Source organism: Pezoporus occidentalis, unplaced genomic scaffold (genome assembly GCF_034315485.1).
Source record: "Pezoporus occidentalis ecotype Australia unplaced genomic scaffold, CSIRO_AGI_Poc_V1 ctg286, whole genome shotgun sequence".
Lineage (NCBI taxonomy): Eukaryota > Metazoa > Chordata > Aves > Psittaciformes > Psittacidae > Pezoporus > Pezoporus occidentalis.
The window spans coordinates 817273-836203 of NW_026914785.1; the positions used below are offsets into that span (position 1 = coordinate 817273).

At 38.7% G+C, this 18931-nt stretch overlaps 1 protein-coding gene across 2 annotated transcripts in view; it reads right to left on the reverse strand.

Annotated features, from left to right (window-relative positions):
• Window positions 1-18931, reverse strand: part of GRIN3A (glutamate ionotropic receptor NMDA type subunit 3A) — a 75842-nt gene that overhangs the window by 29474 nt on the left and 27437 nt on the right. For both annotated transcript variants that reach the window (XM_062626010.1, XM_062626009.1), the window contains exons 2-3: window positions 11580-12184; window positions 4329-5376 (exon numbers count right to left, since the gene is read on the reverse strand). In XM_062626010.1, coding sequence (XP_062481994.1) covers window positions 4329-5376; window positions 11580-12184 — 1653 coding nt within the window. The remainder of the gene's footprint in view (window positions 1-4328; window positions 5377-11579; window positions 12185-18931) is intronic.

Here is an 18931-nt window from a genome sequence, read left to right on the forward strand (position 1 = left end):
CCAAGTGCTTACTTCCGTAATAAAAAGAGGGACAGCTTTCAAGGGCAATTGTTCAGACAATGGATTAGAAGAGAAGCAGAGATTTCTAAGGACTAATCCTGAAGCACACCAAGGCTGTTGAAATGCACAGCAAGGCTGTTGCGGGATGGTGCTTGTCAGAATAATTGTAGATGTCTGCAGTGTATTCCTTGGGGCATCTACAGTATTTGTCAGACATCAATGCTGGCCATGCTAATACACTACCATGCATGATGGAGAGAAGTAGGCACTTTCAGGGGATGGTTTAGGTGATCTTGTCCTGAAGTTAAGTGTCTTCAACAGCAGCCCAATGTGCTTACCTCTCCCAAACAACTATAAAAGCATAGTAGACTTAGTAAATCATATAGAATGTCTCCACTGCAGATATGTAAAATGAAGTGAGATAGCACAGTGAAATTGCTCATGGTGGGATTCACAGGTTTAGCCCTTTTTGTTAAATGAATCTCAATGGGTTAGGTATTTTTGGTCAAAATACAATGTGGAAAGAAGTTTTGCTATTATCAAAAGCTGTTTTGAAGGTAAAGTGACCCCAGAGAAGCAAAAAAATAACCACAGCAAATTAACAGACACAGCTTCTCAAGTGTATCCTAAACAAGGCAAAGAAAAGCTGACAGCTGTCAAAGAAGTGACAATGGTGGGACAGCATCTGAAAAGCTCATTATATTGTTGAAAGAATGACACTTTTAGCAGAAAGAAAGACCAGGCATTGGACCGCTATACAGAAAATCTGTCCAGCTCCTCGTTTCTGCTGTTGTATGCTTTCTTGTTGGCATGCTTGAAAAGTTTCTTCTCTCCTCTGGGCTTCCACAGTCATTTTGCCCCAGATAATCTGAACTGCTCAACACACTCCTGACTTTATAGTATATCTCCCAACATGTGCTCTTTCATTAAAAGCCTGAAAGCACAGTCCCTGCTTCAAGTCCTCTTGCTACTAAAAAAACCCATTCCCTGGGGAGATCTGTCATACAAAACCCTATTATTTGATTTGATAATGAAGAGTTTTATTGGATATGGACCTTAGTTGCAGGCTCACTGGGCAAAGAAAGTCACTGACATTGCTGTTTACTTCCAGATAATTTCTTCTTTTCCCTATCTGTGCCACTGAAACCCAGGTTACTCACATGCGTATAGTACCTTTTTATGGAAACCATAGTGGAAAATGAAACATAAAGTATCCGGATTTCTGGATTTGTCAAAAGACTGGCAAAAAGTAAAACCAGCCAGTTTTCTGAAACAGAATGGTAACAGATTGTCTCTTTTTTTGTATCCAGAACCCTTTGCTTATCAATGTGCCCCTTTTCTGCTCACCCATCCCTGTGAGGTTGCATACTCCACTTGCTGTTGTAGATCTGTAATGCCACCACATCCTATGAATCAGGAAAAATCCAACAGTGGCCAGCTGCCTAGACTTGCCTGTCCCTATTTGCATCCCTACGTGCTCCTCTAATACCAGATCTGTTTAAGGAGATACCTACAGCAACCTAACCTTGCCAATGTGGAAATGTGCATTGGTCCCAGTGGAGGATAAAAACTGGGTCATGGCTTTTTCAGGTATAGCTGAGTATAACGTAATCACCAAGGCGCTGAGGAGCTCTACAATAAACAAGGTGATAGACAGGTTTAGGAGATGTCAGGCATAAAGCCAGCTGTCTCCAGGCCACTACAGGTGGGTAGGACAAATGATCAGACCAGCCCAAAGGCAGGCTGCTGGTTTGCAGTATTTTTCTGATGAAAATGTTGTGATATTGAGACTTCAGCAACAAGGGAGAGCCATGCTCCCTTTGCTGAGCTGCAATGAGTAACAGCTAAAACACTGTACTGCTTGATCAATTAAATATCACTGTTGTAACATGAATTTTTGCAGAAAGTCAGATGCTATTTATTCAGACAGTATCTAACCCTGTCTTTTTTTAACCAGAAGAGAGAACATAGATATTCCTGGCGATACTGACTTTAGATACCAGGTTTCTAATCTTGAAAAAAACCTTTAAATTTTTCCCAACTTGCCTACCTTCCTGACTGTTTGCAATCTCAGATGGGATTTGCTGTCTGTTGCTGACAGCCCAAAGAAATTATATGTCTTACATCACCCTGGAAGGTTGCCCCTCTATTTTGGTCGTTATTTTTTAAATACATTTCAAAAGCATAGTAGAAGGGCATATGTATACTGAGAGCAGCAGGAGAATGTTTAAAAGTACATTAACATTAAAAGGATTACTTCTGCATCCTGCTGCCTTCTTTTTGAAATGAGTCTCCACCACTGAAAAGAAAGAGGTAAGCAGGTCTGGGGGAAAAACCCCAATCTTTAAATCACATTAAAAAATGGTTTAAGTAACTAACTAAAAAGTGGTGCATGTACCTTTGCAACTGTTGTGCCACAAACGTTTCTTAAACTGATTTAATGCCATCACCGACATTATTAACTGTGAACCATCAGTGCTTTTGCTCACAGTGCTTAAGACCTGTGTTTTCAGCACCTCATATGCTCAATACTCTGCGCTCAATTTTATAACTCAATAGCCAAGCTTTACAGTACAGCTTTAGAATAATGATTTTGTTGCAGTTGCAGAGATTTTCCAATACCTGTTTTAGGAACTTCATGTGTGTTCACAATAATGATGCAGAAAAATAGGATGTAATCTGATGTAATTTGATTTGATGAATTAGGTGATGCAAAGAGTAGAGGACTAACCTAATTTTAAAGCCAATGCTATGTCTCACACAATAAAGACTATAACAGATATGCCTGGAGCTGTGGAAATTCAGACAAAGAATATCATTTGCTTATTCAGAATGCTCTGAATAAAACAAATACATGATTTTTGAACTTAAATTGTGCCTTAAACTGATGAAATTATTGATGTAGTATTTATGCTATTTTTTTTCTGTGAGAAGGTCAGATTATTAATATCAATTTGCTTTAACCCATAAATCAATTTTAGAGTGCCTCAAGACAACAACAAAGAGTATTGTTCTTTGTTTAAAATATATTTGGTAGCAGCTATCTAGATAAAGTTGGAGGAAATAAACCAGAAGCTGTACTCACAAAGTCAGAACCGTATGGTCATTAGTCTGAATGCAAGGCTTTACTAATGTAACAGATGGAGCTTAGCCTTTCCTGTCTGGAAAGACATATGTAACCCTTAAATACACAGTTTATGAAAGCAAAGTAAATGTTCAGTTCTTGAGTTCTTAAAGTTACCTTTTCCAGTGGCACAATGTTGTATCGATTCAGTTCACCTGTGACAAACTAATGATGAATGGTTTCAAAGCTTTGTACCAAGGTCATAAGTATAAAACTGCGGACAATACAAACAGACCTTCACTGGAGAAAGTGCCAAACAAAGGAAATTTGCTGTTGCCACCCTCTCCCCTACAATGACTTTTAGGTGAACAGGATGCCTTCTCATGTGCCCTGCCTTCTCTAAACAAACCCTTCTGCATGGGTGTTTTCATGATCATTACTTAGCAGCAAATAAAATCAGAAATGTCTTACAAATGACCAGACTTGAATTCCAGCTGAAGATTCCTTCATTCCCTCTTGGGAGTTCAGGAGAGTGTAGGTAGAGGCAGTCCTGCTTCTGCATTTTTTCCTTGCCTTACCACAAAGTACTAGGAAGTTTGAGCTATTTGCAGATGGGTTGTATACAAAATAATTCATTTCCTCCCATGACAGTTCCTCAGCAGAAACAACATTGCAAATCAAATGTCTGACTACTTGTAAAATGAATTCTACTGTTTTGATGGAGAAGGTAGGGTTTTTCAAAAGATTTCAGTTCTGTTCCATCTGATTTAGCATTCATGGCTAATTTTGTCAGTAACACCTTTGTAAGAACCATTACAGCCTGTGAAATTACTGCAAAATCCTACCTAGAACATCAGTGGTTTTCTCTCCATCCAGTGTGATTGTTTTGTTTGAGTAGATCTCAGGATGACTCAAATCATCCAACTGATGAAAACAGCAACAGCCAAAGGGACTCAGAACTGAAATCAAACTCTTAATCTGTATGTAGAAGCCACTTTTCTGCATTGAGCAACACCAAAATCTTTCAACTTCCCCTTCACCCTTAATCTTTGACATCCACCCAGTCCACTTCTATTAATGTTTAAAAATCCTCTCTCACTGAATTTTCCTACTGTAATGCTGTCAGGTAGTAACTAATTGTAGTACCACTGCTGTTGTACACACAGATTACTTTTTGATTTTATTAGAAACTATAAATTATGCAGCAGTGAATTTTGACAGGGAAGAAGAAAAGTCTGAGTTAATAACAACAGGCATGCTTTACCTTTGGGTCATGTATTCCAGACAGCTCTTCATAGATCTTCTCTCCTACCATGACAGCAGCCAGGTTTGCTGTGTATGTGGACAAACAAAACAGACAGAAAATAGCCCAGAGATTCATTAAAAACCTTCCAGTCCAGCACTTGGGGGGTTTGATGGCAGCTGTTCTTCCAAACAGGATTGCATAGCAGACATTCAGAGCAGAGGAGAAAGAGAAGACTTTGTTCCTGTTCCTTCCCTTCGGGGTCATCCCAAAAGGACTTTTCCACTCATATAAGGTGAGGAATATCGCTGTGATGTGCAAAGCAACAAATATCCCCAGCCACATAGTCCAGTGAAGTGGCCACATAAAAGCTCCAATAGGAGCTGCTGTGTCTTTGGTCCTCACCAAGATGCCCAAGCTGGTAGAAAAGAAAGGGCTGGTGAAATCAATCACTTGGCTGCGGGCAGTGTTAATGCTAAATGATGTCACTGCCATGTGAGCTGTGCCAGCAAGAAGGTCTCCCACCAGCCCTGTCCAGTGGCCATTCTTCCAGGCTCCGTATTTTCCATCACCGACAATGTACAAGTCAAAATCAAAATTCATATCCTCAGCTAGCTTCTCCAGCAGGTCAATGCAGTAGCCATAGCAGCACTTCTTCAACTCAATGGGAATCGTGTCATTCCCTCCTCGAAGTATTTCAAACAGGTTATCCAGCACAGCTGAATCATTGGTCAAAGGATCCAGGCACAGCTGCCCTGCTGGGCAAAGACCTTCATCATCTACATCTCTTGTAAAGACAAATGGATGCTCAATGAGAGTCACCACTCTGAGGTGCAGCCGGGTGGGATGTTGCATGTGATTTTTATGCCTCTGGGCCTGTTCTGGCCATATCCCATAGTCCATTATTATCTTTCCTTCTTGCCAGCTTCCCAGACGAGTCCACATTGGGTTCCCAACAGGGTCATGCTGCAGATTCCAGATGAAGAAGTTGTTTTCTGAGCTGACAATGGAGGAGCCTTTCACCTTAATGTGGCCACTGAGACCGTCAAAAGTTGTGTTGGCTAAAAACCTGTTCGAGGGAGACAGCAGAGTAATAAGAAGCAGACAACTGAAGCCATCATGCTAACTTAAGTCGCCATGAATTTATGTTTAAGAGAATAGATTGTGCATGTTGTTGGAACACCTGGATCATTAATAGCTTTCCTACGGCATGATGAACAAACCACTTACTTTCTGACCAAAGTACTTGGATATGCTCTCCTACATTATCTAATGCAAATGAAAACTCTTCAGGAGAGATATTCTTTTTACTTACAAGGAAAAATCAGTGAGAAAACACCATTTTTTTCAGTTACCTTTGCCTCACAAATTAATGAAACATAGGTTAGTTCTAAGCAGCTGAACTCCCTAGATCTGTAGTCAGTTTCCTAGATAAAAATACGTATGAAAATGGAAGAGTGGAAATTATGTACAAAATGTCCTTCCAAGAAAAATCCTGTAATTTCAGTAAGATACAGCTTACATAAGAGAGGCTACTGAAGTGCTGTCAACAGCTTTCAAGCACTCTGAAGTGAACAAATCTGGATTTGAAAATGCAAATTTGGCATTGGTAAATCACTGTTAGCCACTTCAGAATGAAGAAAGGGACTCAGTGAAAGATGGTTGCCCTAGGATAGTCAGGATTAATTCTTTCCAAAAAAAAAAAAAAAAAACCCAAAAAACCACAACCTAAAAAAAAACCCAAACCAAAACTTTTTAAAAACGTGCAAAAGTAGGGTTCTTAAAAGTGTAGGTCTCATGAAATGTCCCTGCTTTGCACTGCACATTTTGTACTGAGATTTTTGGGCTTTTACTTTTCCAGATATTCACAATAAAGTTATGTATTTCCTCTGTATTGGGTGGCAGTGTTAGCTACTAATTGTCTTTCCCTTAAGTGTAATTCAGCTTCTGGTTAAGTCATTATCAAAGAGGCTAAAACAACATGAATAAAGGAGCAAGGAGCTGAGCTGGAAGGAGAAAATCCATTTTAGTGTAAACATCATGACCATCTGAACTGTATTCCGTTAATAAGAATGCTGCTATGCATTTTGCAGGGACTATGTAAGTCTTAGTATGGCGATTCCATAAAAAGCAACTTAGTTGAATTGCTGCTAATATGGTGTAAAGTAAGTCAAGCACACATGTTTCAGAAAGAGGCATTCAGAAGACAAACTATTTAGCTGTCACAGTAGAATGTAACACCTCACATTAGTTCTGGGAATTGGATGAAAGCAAGTATTGAAAGAAGTATAAAGACTATAGCTGTCATTCCAGCTTCAATAAGCAAGATATAAACATTAAGCAGTGTGGTTTACCGATAGTTAAAGCAGATAAAAAATAACCTTAAATTGATTTGAAAAGCATAAATCTGCAGCAAGTGTATGTGCATGCATACTTCTGCCTTGTGTCTATCCTTCTGTTTGATGAGTTTTGATGGAGTTCCAGTGGTTAAAACTCTGGACCATGTATGTTTCAAAATCATATCAGTTTCTGTCCTGAGCAAAGGGTAAACCAAATAATGTAGTTTTGAGTGTGGTTGTGCGTGTGACAGCCTTCTCTGACATGGCTTCAGATTTTTTCCGAGGCAGTCTATTTTGAGTAGGCTGAGTTCAGGTCAGCCACATACATATGGTTTAAAATCCTTTGCCACTTAGTCTAGCGGTAGTTAAATGATACCATAACTTGATTAACCAGTGGTGTCTGCCACTGTTTGACTAATCCCTTCCTCCTACCCTGTGTTTCATTTTTGACGGTCTACTTGCATGTCTGTGCCTGTAAACACTATCAAGGCAAAGTTTATAGAATGCAATCTTAAGCACTAAAGAAAGGTTTTTGTGCTCATAAACTTATATGGTTTTCGTATCTTCTCCTCAGTCTTTGTAAAAAATTCTGCAACTTCTTTCTTAGAAGCCTTGCTAGGCTTACATGCTGAACTATGACAGTAATAGTAAAACCACTGTAGATGAGTCTGAATGTAAAATTTTGAAAGAATTGTGTGGAAAAAACAAAGAAGTGTCGAAAATAGCATTAACAATTCACAAAATGACAAAATTGAGGGAGACAAATCCTCAGATGGAATAAGCTAGCTATGCTCTGATGGATTTGTCCCCATGTTACTGCCACAGCACAACTTGCATATCAGAATGCTGCAGACCAGGTGCTTTGGGAGTAGATGAAGCTATGGAATAATACATTTATTTTCCCTAAGTAGAATGAAACCAGTGAAATTCATGCACTGTGTTCTCTGACTTTCGCTGTAGAAATGTGTGCCCATGAGAACCAAGCCCTCTGTACATGTCCTGTGGTTGAATTGCGTTAGAAGTGTTAAAGGTACTACAAAGAGATCGCTGCTAGAGTATGGTAGTACTGCTGAAGCTGTAATAAGCAGATTTTACAACAAAGCAGATGAAAACCAAATAAATATTTGAGATTTATTTATTTGATATATTCATCAGAGATTTAGTAGCATTTAAATGTGTGACTTGGCCACCTCATGGAGTTAGTTGCTTACTTCTGCAGCTGATTTGCATGTTTTGGTAGTTTCAGGACATGAATCAAAATAAATGAGGGGAACCATGTGGGAGATACATTTTAAGAACACTTTGTTTTATACATGATTGGCTATGGTTGTAATAATTTGCATATGCTTTATGCAGTGCTAGTGAAACTCGTGCCAGGGACTTCATGTAAAAACTCTCTTACTCAGTAATTTTAGGAAACAGGTATAACTATCTGACTACATTATTTAAGCCAGCAATCTCCAGTGTAAATCTTTGGGAACTGCAAGTGCTGAGTACTGCATAGACACTTCGCCAATACCTGAGCAGTATCTTTTCTATAGGGCTAGTGACAGATTTGTATGGAAATATGATGTGTATAAATTTCAGAATATGAAGGGCTAGATCCTCAAGTCTGACAGCTGAATGAACTTCCTTGATGCTATGTCAATATGTGTGAGCTGATGATCACACCGATAGGCTGTGATAGCTGTATCAAAGCTTTACCAGCCTCACTTTAGTTTGACAATGAGTCCAAAGTCTGTCATTTCCTCATTTCAGATTTATTTGATTTTCATGTGTTTTGTTATAAGAACTGCTTATTACAGCTTCAGCAGTACTTTTTGCAGCATCGATCTTTTTGTAGCACCTTTAAGAATGATTTAAGGAAATTATTTCTTTTTCTTTCAAGCTTGATGGCTTGGCCATTACACATTTTTCTTGGAAAGTTTACTGGAGGCAAGAACTAGAATGGGCAAATAAATAACAAGCTACTGAAATTACTCAAGAAGCTGTAAAATCAGCTAAAGCTGTAAGACTAATTAAAACTGTAAGACAAGATGAGGCTCTGAAATTTTAATGCCTTGTTCCATCAACAAGGATGTTCCTCCCATGAGCAGGCAGGAACAGATCAGGGAATAGATCTCACTGTAAGAGAAATGACAGATAGAAACTTACAATAGCATAATCTTCAGAGGTTTGCATGTGCATATCCATGTCTACATAGATAAAAGCATACTTTGCCATGGAGCAGATCTTAGTCTTGTTCATAATCATTAGTCTGCTCCTGGGTGGCATTTAAATGTCTGCACAGCCAATGTCTGAGTGCAGTGTCGGAAATGAAAGCTCAGGTGTCAGCTGTGCCAGCTTAACTACACCCTGCAGTAGGTGAAGGTCTGCGTCACTGTCTTCTCCATGCCTGCCTACGGCATCTCCAAGACTATGTATCAAGACAGATGGGTTCACTTGGGCAGAAAAACACCCACATTAGTAAACATTCAGTTAAACACCAGCTTTGGAAGCACACCACTTGCCTTAAAGCGCTTGTGCAATGAACAAGGTTGGTCACAGTTAAGTCACTCAATGGTGCTTCACACCTGAGAAATTACTGGTACCACTCACAGTTAATAGTTATACTGCTAACATCAGTATAGGCCATCAGGTATCTATTTCACTCATGCACTATAAAAACAGCTGCAGTGATTTAGGACAGAGGTTTATCTAACTTGTTATTTTGTCTTTAATAGGGTCCACATGCAGGTGTCTAGGGAAAGAAAGGCTAGGCATATGATCCTTTTTTTCTTTCCACAATACCTTTACTGAGATGATGGGATAGGAAATTTCATAGATGTGAAACTGCATATTGTCTCCCAAAATACAACTAAAGTTACAGCAGTTATTTTTCATGAGAGAGCTAATAGTTTTCTGTAGAAAGCAATGCTGAAGAAATATTTTGCAGGAATTGCAATTGCTGAGGTGAGTAGCTCAAGAAAGGATGCCTTCAACACCTGAGTGGGGGGCAGCTCAGCATCCAGGAGCAACAGGGAGCTGTTGGTATATGAGAAAATGAACATGAGCTGGCAGTGTGCGCTCGCAGCCCAGAAAGCCAACTGTGTCCTGGGCTGCATCAAAAGGAGCGTGACCAGCAGGTCGAAGGAGGTGATCCTGCCCCTCTACTCTACTCTCGTGAGACCTCACCTGCAGTATTGTGTGCAGTTCTGGTGTCCTCAGCATAAAAAGGACATGGAACCGTTGGAACAAGTCCAGAGGAGGGCCACGAGGATGATCAGGGGACTGGAGCACCTCCCGTATGAAGAAAGTTGCAGCTGTTCAGCCTGGAGAAGAGAAGGCTGCGTGGAGACCTCATAGCATCCTTCCAGTATCTGAAGGGGGGCTATAGGGATGCTGGGGAGGGACTCTTCATTAGGGACTGTCGTGACAGGACAAGGGGTAACAGGTTAAAACTTAAACAGGAGAAGTATAGATTGGATATAAGGAAGAAGTTCTTTACTGTGAGGGTGGTGAGGCACTGGAATGGGTTGCCCAGGGAAGCTGTGAATGCTCCGTCTCTCGTGGTGTTCAAGGCCAGATTGGACAGAGCTTTGGGTGACATGGTTTAATGTGAGGTGCCTCTGCCCATGGCAGTGGGGTTGGAACTTGATGATCTTAAGGTCCTTTCCAACCCTAACTATTCTATGATTCTATAATACCTTCAAGAGCTTTAATTCTGATTTTCTTTATCTTTGTCCTTTAATCCTCAAAAAGTCTGTTCATAAAACTACTGCCCTCAGAATTGTTGTCATAAGAAGTCTCTTGCTGGGTTTTACTTTTCAGGAACTTAGGTGTGATCTACTTAAAATACCCACAATAATGAGACAAAATTAATATCACAAGTCAGTGGGGATATTGCAAGCCAGTGCAGTATTTATTGCCAAGCCTTGTTTCACTCTCTGAAAACTCTTTGAGAGTTTTTGACCCCTAAGTTATGGATGAATGCTGACTAAGGAATTGTTAGGGACTCAGAAGGTTGTGTTTTGAGCAGTGCTGTTACCACATTATTGTGAAGACACATCTCAGTTATAATGTAAAAAATGGTGCAGACACAGAAAAATCTTCAAGAACTTTTGTTCTAACTCCATCCAGCAAAACCTGTAGACTGAAAGCCAGGTGCAATGCAGAGAAAACATACAACAGTCACTGAATGTAAACTAGCTGATGAATTCACACACTTGGCAAAGACCTTTTTGTTTGTTTTAAAAAAAAACATGCAATTTTCCCTCTCTTATGTTAAACCACATAATGTTTCTAGATGTGAATCCCCAAGCAGTTTTGGGATTAACTTCAGTATAATGACATGCAGTGGTCTATGAGAATAGTTGTAGCAGAAGCTGAAAGAGGAGCCTCCCAAGCCAAGCGATAGAGAGAGCCCTTTGCAGTTTTGAGTGCTCTCATGAGGAGCAGTGATCCCTTAGGTGACCAAGGTGCATCTTTTTTGTTTCTTTTCCATGGAAAGGATACTAGCACGGGCTACACATCTGCTTTTATACTCTGTGATTGCTTTGGTAGAACAAATATTCTTATTGTGTTTTGTATCCTCTCAGGTATCTCAAAACCTCAGAGAATTTGACACCAGCCATGGCTTTTTCCTTTTATTTGCATAAACATAAATACAAGATACTTTCAGGTTCTATAACCCAGCCTATGTTTACTATGTGATCTCTACTTCTGTGGAACAGTGTCTTCTTCTATGACTGGCTTAATTCCCTTCTGTGGCCAAGTTGTTTCATTATTTGCCCAGATGTAATGAAGCAGGAAGAAATACTGAAATAATGTGTGTGAGGGAGGGCTAACAGTGTAATAGCTAAGCCACTGAAAATGGTAGGGAGGAGCAGAAAAACTGTTTTTCTTTTATACCATAGACATTATCTACAAGTAAAGAAAAAAATGAAAAACTTACTTTGACAAATACTGCCCTGAAGTGATATTCCTTTCATCTGTGTCCATGCAGTTCATTGTACTTGGAATAAGAGCCAGTTCAGGTTGAATCATGCTGGCTGCTGCTACAGCTCTTGCTACCAGCTCCATTGCATCCTGTACATAATGCTCAAAGACTGACTGTGTTGTCTTGCCATGAGCGATGAGACCAAGTGGCAAACCTTCTGTCCTGAGTTCTTCCACATTCTGTGAATCCCCAATAATCCAGTGAAGTTCTGGAGGCATCACACCAAACTGGGTAGTTATTTCAAAAATCCTTTGTGTTTTTTCCATGTCACATCCAAACATCACCATGGTAGATGTTGTGTCTTTGATGCTCTCCAGGTAAAACTGTAAGTAGTTCAGCAGGTTGCTGGCTGAAGTGAGGTTTGCTGTGATGTTTATAATGGATTCCAGGTGGAACTTGGAGCTCTGTTGTGTGAGGAAGAGAAAATCCGTGATGTTCCACTCTTCCTGGCATAGCACCAGGCTGAAATTATACCAATTGTTCATTGCAAGGATTGAGAAAGTGACATCAGCATCAGAACTTGGTGAGTTTTCTAAACTCATCTGCAGGTGAAGGGGATTCTGTAATTAAAAATGTGGAAGACAACTGATCAGAAATATGCTGGACCCAAAGTCACTGAGTTTACTTAATTTTTATTCACTCACTTATCTCAAAGTAATTAGCTGTCAATCAAGACAACTGTGTGAGAGACAGGGAAACTTAGACCCAACCTATTTAAATACTGTGATTCATGGGCTTCCTTGTCTACCGTCTGAGTCAACTGCAGTAGTCACTCATGTGTCTGTTTCCAAGAATGTTTCTTTCAAACCATGAGTATCTTCGGATTTCTTGGCATTCTCAAGCAAAGATTTCTCTGCTCTCCTAACAGGGGTATGGAGAGGTATGCCTTTACAGTTCCGGTTCAACACTCGTGTTAATGTTCAAATTTAACAGATGCTGACAGATTCTTTGGTAAACAGTAAGAAAAATAAAAAGAGCCCTCAGTTCTTGTGCGTTTGGGTTTGTTTTTTTGTTTGTTTGTTTTCTTTTTATTGTTTATTTTTTGTTTGGTTTGGGAGGGGTTTGCTTTTTTTTTGGTTGTTTTTTGTTTTGTTTTAGATTTTTGTTTTTTTGTTTTTGTTTATTGGGGGCTTTTTTTACACAGACACAATTAGGTTTAACACATGAGTAACCTAATTAAACAGATGACAGTCTATAATCAATGCACACCATGTACTGCCAATAAAACACAAAAAGATTGATTTTTTGATAAATGACAAGTTACTGAATGCACAAGAGGCTAAGATACGCAGACTGTGATTTCTGAGTTGGCAAATATTCGATAAATAAACATTCCCTAGCATTTCCATGTCATCAATGACGTAACAAAACTTAACCCATTATGTTTCCCAACACCACTGTCCTTGTATTTTTCTCTTCCAGAAAAGGAAGAAAGATACAAGTATAATTTATCTGTTCTATTAAGGCAAATATGTCTTCCTTTCTTCTTCTTCTTTATTATTATCCCTTACTCTTATTCTTCTTACTTTCTTCTTCTTATTATTATCCCTTACTCTTATTCCTCCCTCTTCTCTGGTCCCATATATAAAGTTAAAGTCTACAGATTTACCAAGGAAGCAAAAAATTAAAGAATCTAAGCAATTTCTGGCATTTTGCTACAAATAATTCTCTGTTCTACTAAAATGTTTCTAACATGTCTTCAACTAGCACCTTATATACTGTTCCAGCTCTTGGTTTCAGCTGAGAACTCGACAGTCTTTAGTGCAGTTTTGCTGAAAGTTATTTTACTTTATACTGGCATTTGATTCCAGGCATGAGACTATTCAAAAATTGTGAATTATGAGCCCTGTTTCAGCACATCATTTGGTTTCTGAGATCTTTGTTGTGACTTTCTGTCAACATTTGTCTGTATTCATGCTCCCTCAAATTATATCTTATCCTACACAGACACCTGTTTTTTAATCTATCAATTAAATTATTAAACAATTAAGGTTCTTCATTTTTTTTTAAATTTTCAGTAGTTAACATGTTTTATATATGAGTGATCAAAACTTTACTGTGCTTAAAATTGGTATAAAACACTGTCGTTTTTACTATAAATTTTTTACTAGTATTTTACCGTTCATTATAGGCTCCACTTTGTATGAATCTTAGAAATGTCACTCTGAATTTGGAATAATATGGTAATCGCTCCATTTATACTAGTTTTACTAAAATAAAACCCTGGGGTCTCCAATATATATGGATAAGTGGAATTAGAAAAAAATCAGAAAAATTAGAAAAAAATATAAAAAAATTAGAAAAAAGCTAAACACCATTTGTAAGCAGCAAGTTTTCATTGCGTTAATTTGTACTTACATGAACTCATCGTCTGTTTTGCAGAGCAGATAATTTAAATTCGGAGTTTGATAAAGACAATACTGTAACTGAAGATGCTCTCAGCTCTATTTATTATTTTGGGTGTGGTACCTGTGGCCTTGTTTTACACAGATACATGAATAAACTAATTAAATAGATCTGTCTACAATCAATGCACATCATGTACTGCCAATAAGATACAAAAGGACTGACTCTTTGATAAAGGAGAAGTTACTGAACACACAAGAAGCTACCCTGTGAAGGCTCTGTGAGTTCTATGCTGAAAAACATTGCCTGCTAATTAAAAGGTATTATTAGTTAAAAAAAAAAAATAAAGTGACATTCATAGTACCTTGGTTTGGGAAGCTGATTTGAATAAATTACTCTGTAAACTGAATCACAAAAGGTTTATTCTGAGGTTATGGGATGAACAGGTAAATCAACTCTAGTTTGTCTCACTGCAAGTAAATGGGAGCAGAAAGGTGTCCTCTCTGTCCAAGATCAAGTAAAATTATGGACACTTTCCACACAATGGTCTGCTTCCAACCAGCAAGGCTTTGCATGCCTATTGGCTTAGTTAATTTGAAAGTTAGAAAAGAAATTATTTAGTATGCATAGAATATTTTATATATATAAATGATAGCACACAACCTGACCATATCTGTATGAGGAAGAGCAATGGTCTTCATATTCAGAAGCATAACATCCCAAGCGTATTTCTATAGTTATTACGGTATATGTGCAGGTATAAAAAAAAATCTATGGGATATAGAAAAACAACCATGTACTGATGAGTGACAGCAGTTAGCAGTAACAGCTGTACTGTTGAATAAGGCAGCCCCTGGAAACAAACTTAAGTATCTGTCTGCTTTTGGTACATGCCAATCAGCTTGAGCATACTGTGTGCTAGCAGTTTGAGCCCTAGCAAATTTAAGGGCTCACTCCCAGTAGGCAGTATGAATAAGACTGCATGAAAACTGGCTATTTTACCTCCCAGGTTTAGATCTTTGAAATCCTCTATGTCCTCATGCTAAACCCAGTGCATATGCACAGTTTACATATGCAAGACTACTTGTCTCCTGCGCAGTTCTCTCTGTACTAAAACACTCTGAACTGATAAAGATACACAAAAGGTAAATATTACACCTTAGGGTCCCTGGGCATTACACTGGCCCCAGAGCAAACAGCACCAAGAACACATAGACCAGAGAAAGTGAAACTTGGCCTCAGGGCCAGAAAACTGGACATAACTTTACTCATCAGTACAAGTGAAAGCAGTTTCCATCTGACGTGATAATTCTTAGATGCAGGATTGGACTCTCCTACAGCACTGCAGCTACAGGCTAGTCCTCAGGAGCATTAGCTCCTGTCTTACACGCAACATACCTGAAAGCATCAGTGTGGTCCAAAAGACTTTTCTTGTGTTGAGATACTGCTCCTCATTGAATAGAGATGGATTTGGAATAACCTGGCTTAGACTGAGCCTGCTTTAGAAGTGCTTTGTGGTGTGAAATCCTCTATGCTTCAGTTGTCACTTTCAAAAGCCCACAGGAGCATCTACGTGAGCACTTACCACCGTTGTGATTTATTAGCTGCTTAATTCCCTGTTAATGTGCTTGAAAGGTAAACATTCAGCCCTGAAAAACTATCAGTCTCTCTTCTTTATTAAGTGTATTTGGACTCCAAATCTGTCTCCAGAATTTTTCTGATACAATAATATCCATAAAATTCAGCCACTAGGCATTTGTTTTCTGCACAACTTTCAGCTAATTCTCAGTCCACCATGCAAACACTCCCTGCTGGGGAGGAACAGCAATTAATGTTTTGTACTGAAGCTCAGGGAAGGGGATGATTGATGGGCCATGTCGGTTTACATCTCAACTGAGAAGTCTCTCTGGCCTCATCTTGAGAGTGGCTGTTTGACTTCACTGCTTTTATATGCAAAAAAGATCCTTTGAGGAAAAGATGTGTAGATGTTTGGAGATATTTGGATTTAATACCTTCTTAATTTTATTTTGAAAATTTATGTCATTTGTAGGATGCAGTTGAACACATAGGATCTGAAAAAAATTACACAGAATCACATGTGAGTATACAGCCTTTGATACTACAGTGTTCTTAATGTTTTTACATATTTTTATTGATTTCTCTTTCTTTAGAATAAACAATTACTGCTTTTAATGAGGAACTTCTGAAAATCATTTATTCCGCCATTCAGTAGCAACCACTAAGACAGCATAATTTTATAGCATTGGCTTTTGACAACAAATGGTAGTTCAGATGAGTATAACTTTGTACTTATCACGGAACAGAAGGTTTACAAGATACTATCAGTGTATTGAACTGTGCCAATTCATCCATATTAAAGGTTTTAGGTGAGCTCCTTTGGAAGTTAGCAAAGTTTGAGTATTTCAATTAAAGTGTCAACTCATACGGAAATTCGATTACTTTGTTTAAATTTGACTTTAAGCTGTCATCAGAGATGGTATGACTTGCATCATTCAAATTCAAATTAAACAATTAAATGTAATATGAATAATGTTACTTGTAATCTAATTTTAATAATGTGTTTTCATTTACATAGTGTCACTAAGAAGAAAGTCTTGTGTGTCTATGAGAGTTTAATTTTTTATCGCACGTCATCAGCTCCTGTTTTATAAACCATCCATGATCAACTGACTTCAGTGTTTACTGGGTGAAGAACAGGCCTAGAAACCATAATTTCTGGCTAATCGCCTTTGGATCAGATATCAAGTCTTTCCACTGACTTTCAGTGGGCATTGGACCAAGCCATTCATGGAATATTAAGCTTTATATGGTCTGATGTGTTTCAGTTCTGTACATCAGAAGAGACTAAAATGACTTGCTTTTTGTATCCCATCCAGAGCAGCTTTACAGTTTCATTGCCTAGACACCTGAAATAGTAGGTTCATTTTAACAGCCTAACATGATTTGTATTTCATTAATGCAATATTTTTCAAGCTTCCATTTCAGCAGTCTGTATCCCCATCCCTCTCATAAATCTTATGAGGATGAATGCCTGGAGCTAGACTGACCTGCACCCTGAAGGATCTGGCCATTTATCTCCTCAACCAAATCTGTAATGCTAATTAGGCATGGTCATTACGATATGTAATGTGACATTACATGTGACATTACGATAGCTTCATTAGCAGAATTAAAAGCATATATGTGCATTTTTTTTGCTAACTGTGTAAAAGTAAATAATACACAGAAAATATTATTCCCTTCTGAGTTTCAGGGGCAAAGGCAGTGCTTAAATATATATTTATGATAAGAAACACAAAAGAGAAAACAGGCCACATAATTACATCAGGGAAAGCTCCCCTGCAGAGAAAAAAAAAACCAAAACCAAACAAACCAAAACCCTTCTGGGTTACAGTGCAACTGTGGGGACTCACAGCTTTACAAACAGAGCTAAATGGCAGCTGTGAGCAAGCTGATGCTGCAGCTTCAAAAACTAGGAAGATCTTTCTTCCAAGGTTGAAATTACAGAATTTAGGCCTAAAACCCCAGTTCCCTAATGGCTACAGGCACACCTATTGCTTTTTTCTTGCCATGATAAAAGATGCTATGAAATGTTTGGGTTTGTTTTTTAATTTTTGCCTTACTGCTGAAACTGCAATATTTCCAGCTGGATTTTGTGTTGGCAGCTTACAGCCCATGGGAAGGACTTTGGATGGAGAGGTCCAGCCACCCTTGCTGACCAGCTGCAGAGCTGCCCATTGTACAGTACCATATCCCAGTCGCTGTACGGTTCACCTGCCAACAAGAGAAGGAAGGTGTGTGTGCTCTAGCATGTCCACCTCCAGGCTGCACTGAGACTTACTCTGCTCACGGTAGAGAATGTGGCCAAGAGACCAAGTACCCACAGGTTCCCATAGAAGAGACTGAAGCATCCAGGTTTTCTTCTCAAAATCCATTCTGCAGCTTTTGTACTCTGGGGAAGAAAATCCCACATCTGCTTTGGCCCAAAAAGAGGAGGATGACTTCATGAATTTCTCTTTTTTCCTGTCTTGTACATCTGTCTCTACATACACATCCATTTGACCAAGACTCTAATCTGAAACAGGGTAAGTCCTCACACTAAAGGCTGTTTTTTGCAGGTGGCTGAAAAGACAAAAGACATATTAGACCAGCCAGTGTTATTCTGATTTCTGCAGCAAAAGAAGCCTGGCATCCATCCAGGCAACTCTCCTAAGCAGATCCTAAAAAGGCACTGGCTGTTTATTTTAAACACCACAAAGCCACAAGAGTTAAGATTAATCTAACTTACTTTGTCCTGAAATGGTTTCTCTTGTTAGACCAGACAGTCACAACTTCAGGTTGCTTAGCATCTGTAATGCCTACATCCAAATACACCAAACTAATCTAATATGTACAGCTCTCTAAAAGGTCAAAGATGCAATATAAAATATCAACTTTCAGATGTTCTTAGAAAGTAGAACCATTATTTATCTTCACAGTCACTTACAAAGTATCATAAGTAACACTCCCTCAAAAACTTCAAAGGTGTTCTTTGCTCAAGGAGGAAAAAAAAACATACAACATTTAAAGTTTGACAAAAAATATTTCATAGAGATGCCAAGAACCAAAATAGTTTTTCCTTCTTTCCATAAACTTTGCCATTATAGTTAAAAAAAGGGAGATGGCTACTAATACAAATAGATCAGGGAGAGTTGCATTAATTCTCCATGATAGGCTTTCTTCCATCATTAAAATGGCAATGAGAAACTTCAGAGAACCACCTCTGCTCTGTCTAACAGAGTAAATGGCAGAAAGAGGTGGCTGCGTCCATGTCTGTGGCTCTTGCTCCCAAGCGCTACAGTATTGTAATCAATGTTTGCAAAGCCCTTGCAAATGTTTGAGTAAAAGTTCCCAGGAGATATTGACTGTAAATATTAGCCACAGTGGACAGTTTGTTACTG